This window comes from Vicia villosa, unplaced genomic scaffold, assembly GCF_029867415.1.
Source record: "Vicia villosa cultivar HV-30 ecotype Madison, WI unplaced genomic scaffold, Vvil1.0 ctg.000470F_1_1, whole genome shotgun sequence".
Lineage (NCBI taxonomy): Eukaryota > Viridiplantae > Streptophyta > Magnoliopsida > Fabales > Fabaceae > Vicia > Vicia villosa.
In genome coordinates this window covers 975,755-976,347 of record NW_026705227.1, presented here as the reverse complement: position 1 = coordinate 976,347, position 593 = coordinate 975,755, and the positions used below count along the sequence as shown (strand labels likewise).

General features: G+C 42.0%; 1 protein-coding gene across 1 annotated transcript; it reads left to right on the top strand.

The window, feature by feature from the left end:
* LOC131628669 (uncharacterized) lies at positions 1-444 on the top strand. Its single transcript, XM_058899494.1, has one exon. The coding sequence runs from the start codon at positions 1-3 to the stop codon at positions 442-444; it is 444 nt and encodes a 147-aa protein (XP_058755477.1).
* Positions 445-593: the final 149 nt, after the last annotated feature.

Sequence of the window (593 nt, the reverse complement as noted above, 5' to 3'; positions counted from 1 at the left end):
ATGGCAAATTTGCTAAACATGTTCTTTTCAATAATGCTTATCGAAGTATCTCTTTTAGCATTGTTGATGGGAAATTCCAAAGCAACTCATCGCTTTATTGATATTAAGGATCATATTGATCACCAAGTTTCCTTACAAACGAGGAGTGTTCATCGCATTGCAAGATTGAGTCCAGAAGGACCTAATCCACACCACGACAATTCCTTACAGCCAAAAAGTGATCATCACATTGCAAAATTGAGTCCAAGAGGTCCCGATCCACATCACCATCTTTCCTTACAAACGAGGAATGTTCATCACATTGCAAGATTGAGTCCAGAAGGTCCAGATCCACACCACCATGTTTCCTTACCAACGGGGAATGTTCATCACATTGAAAGATTGAGTCCAGGAGGTCCAGATTCACACCACCATGATTTCTTGCAAACTAGCAAATGTTCATGAAATTGCAAGATTGAGTCCAGGAGGTCCTAATCCACACCACCACCATGACAATTCCTTAGTCCAGGAGGTCCTAATCCACACCAGACAATTCCTTAAATCCAACGAGTCGATCACATTGCAAAATTGAGTCCAGGAGGTCCCGATCCACA

Excerpts from the sequence above, each read along its gene's own strand:
- LOC131628669 (XM_058899494.1), top strand. The coding sequence starts at position 1 with ATGGCAAATTTGCTAAACATGTTCTTTTCAATAATGCTTATCGAAGTA.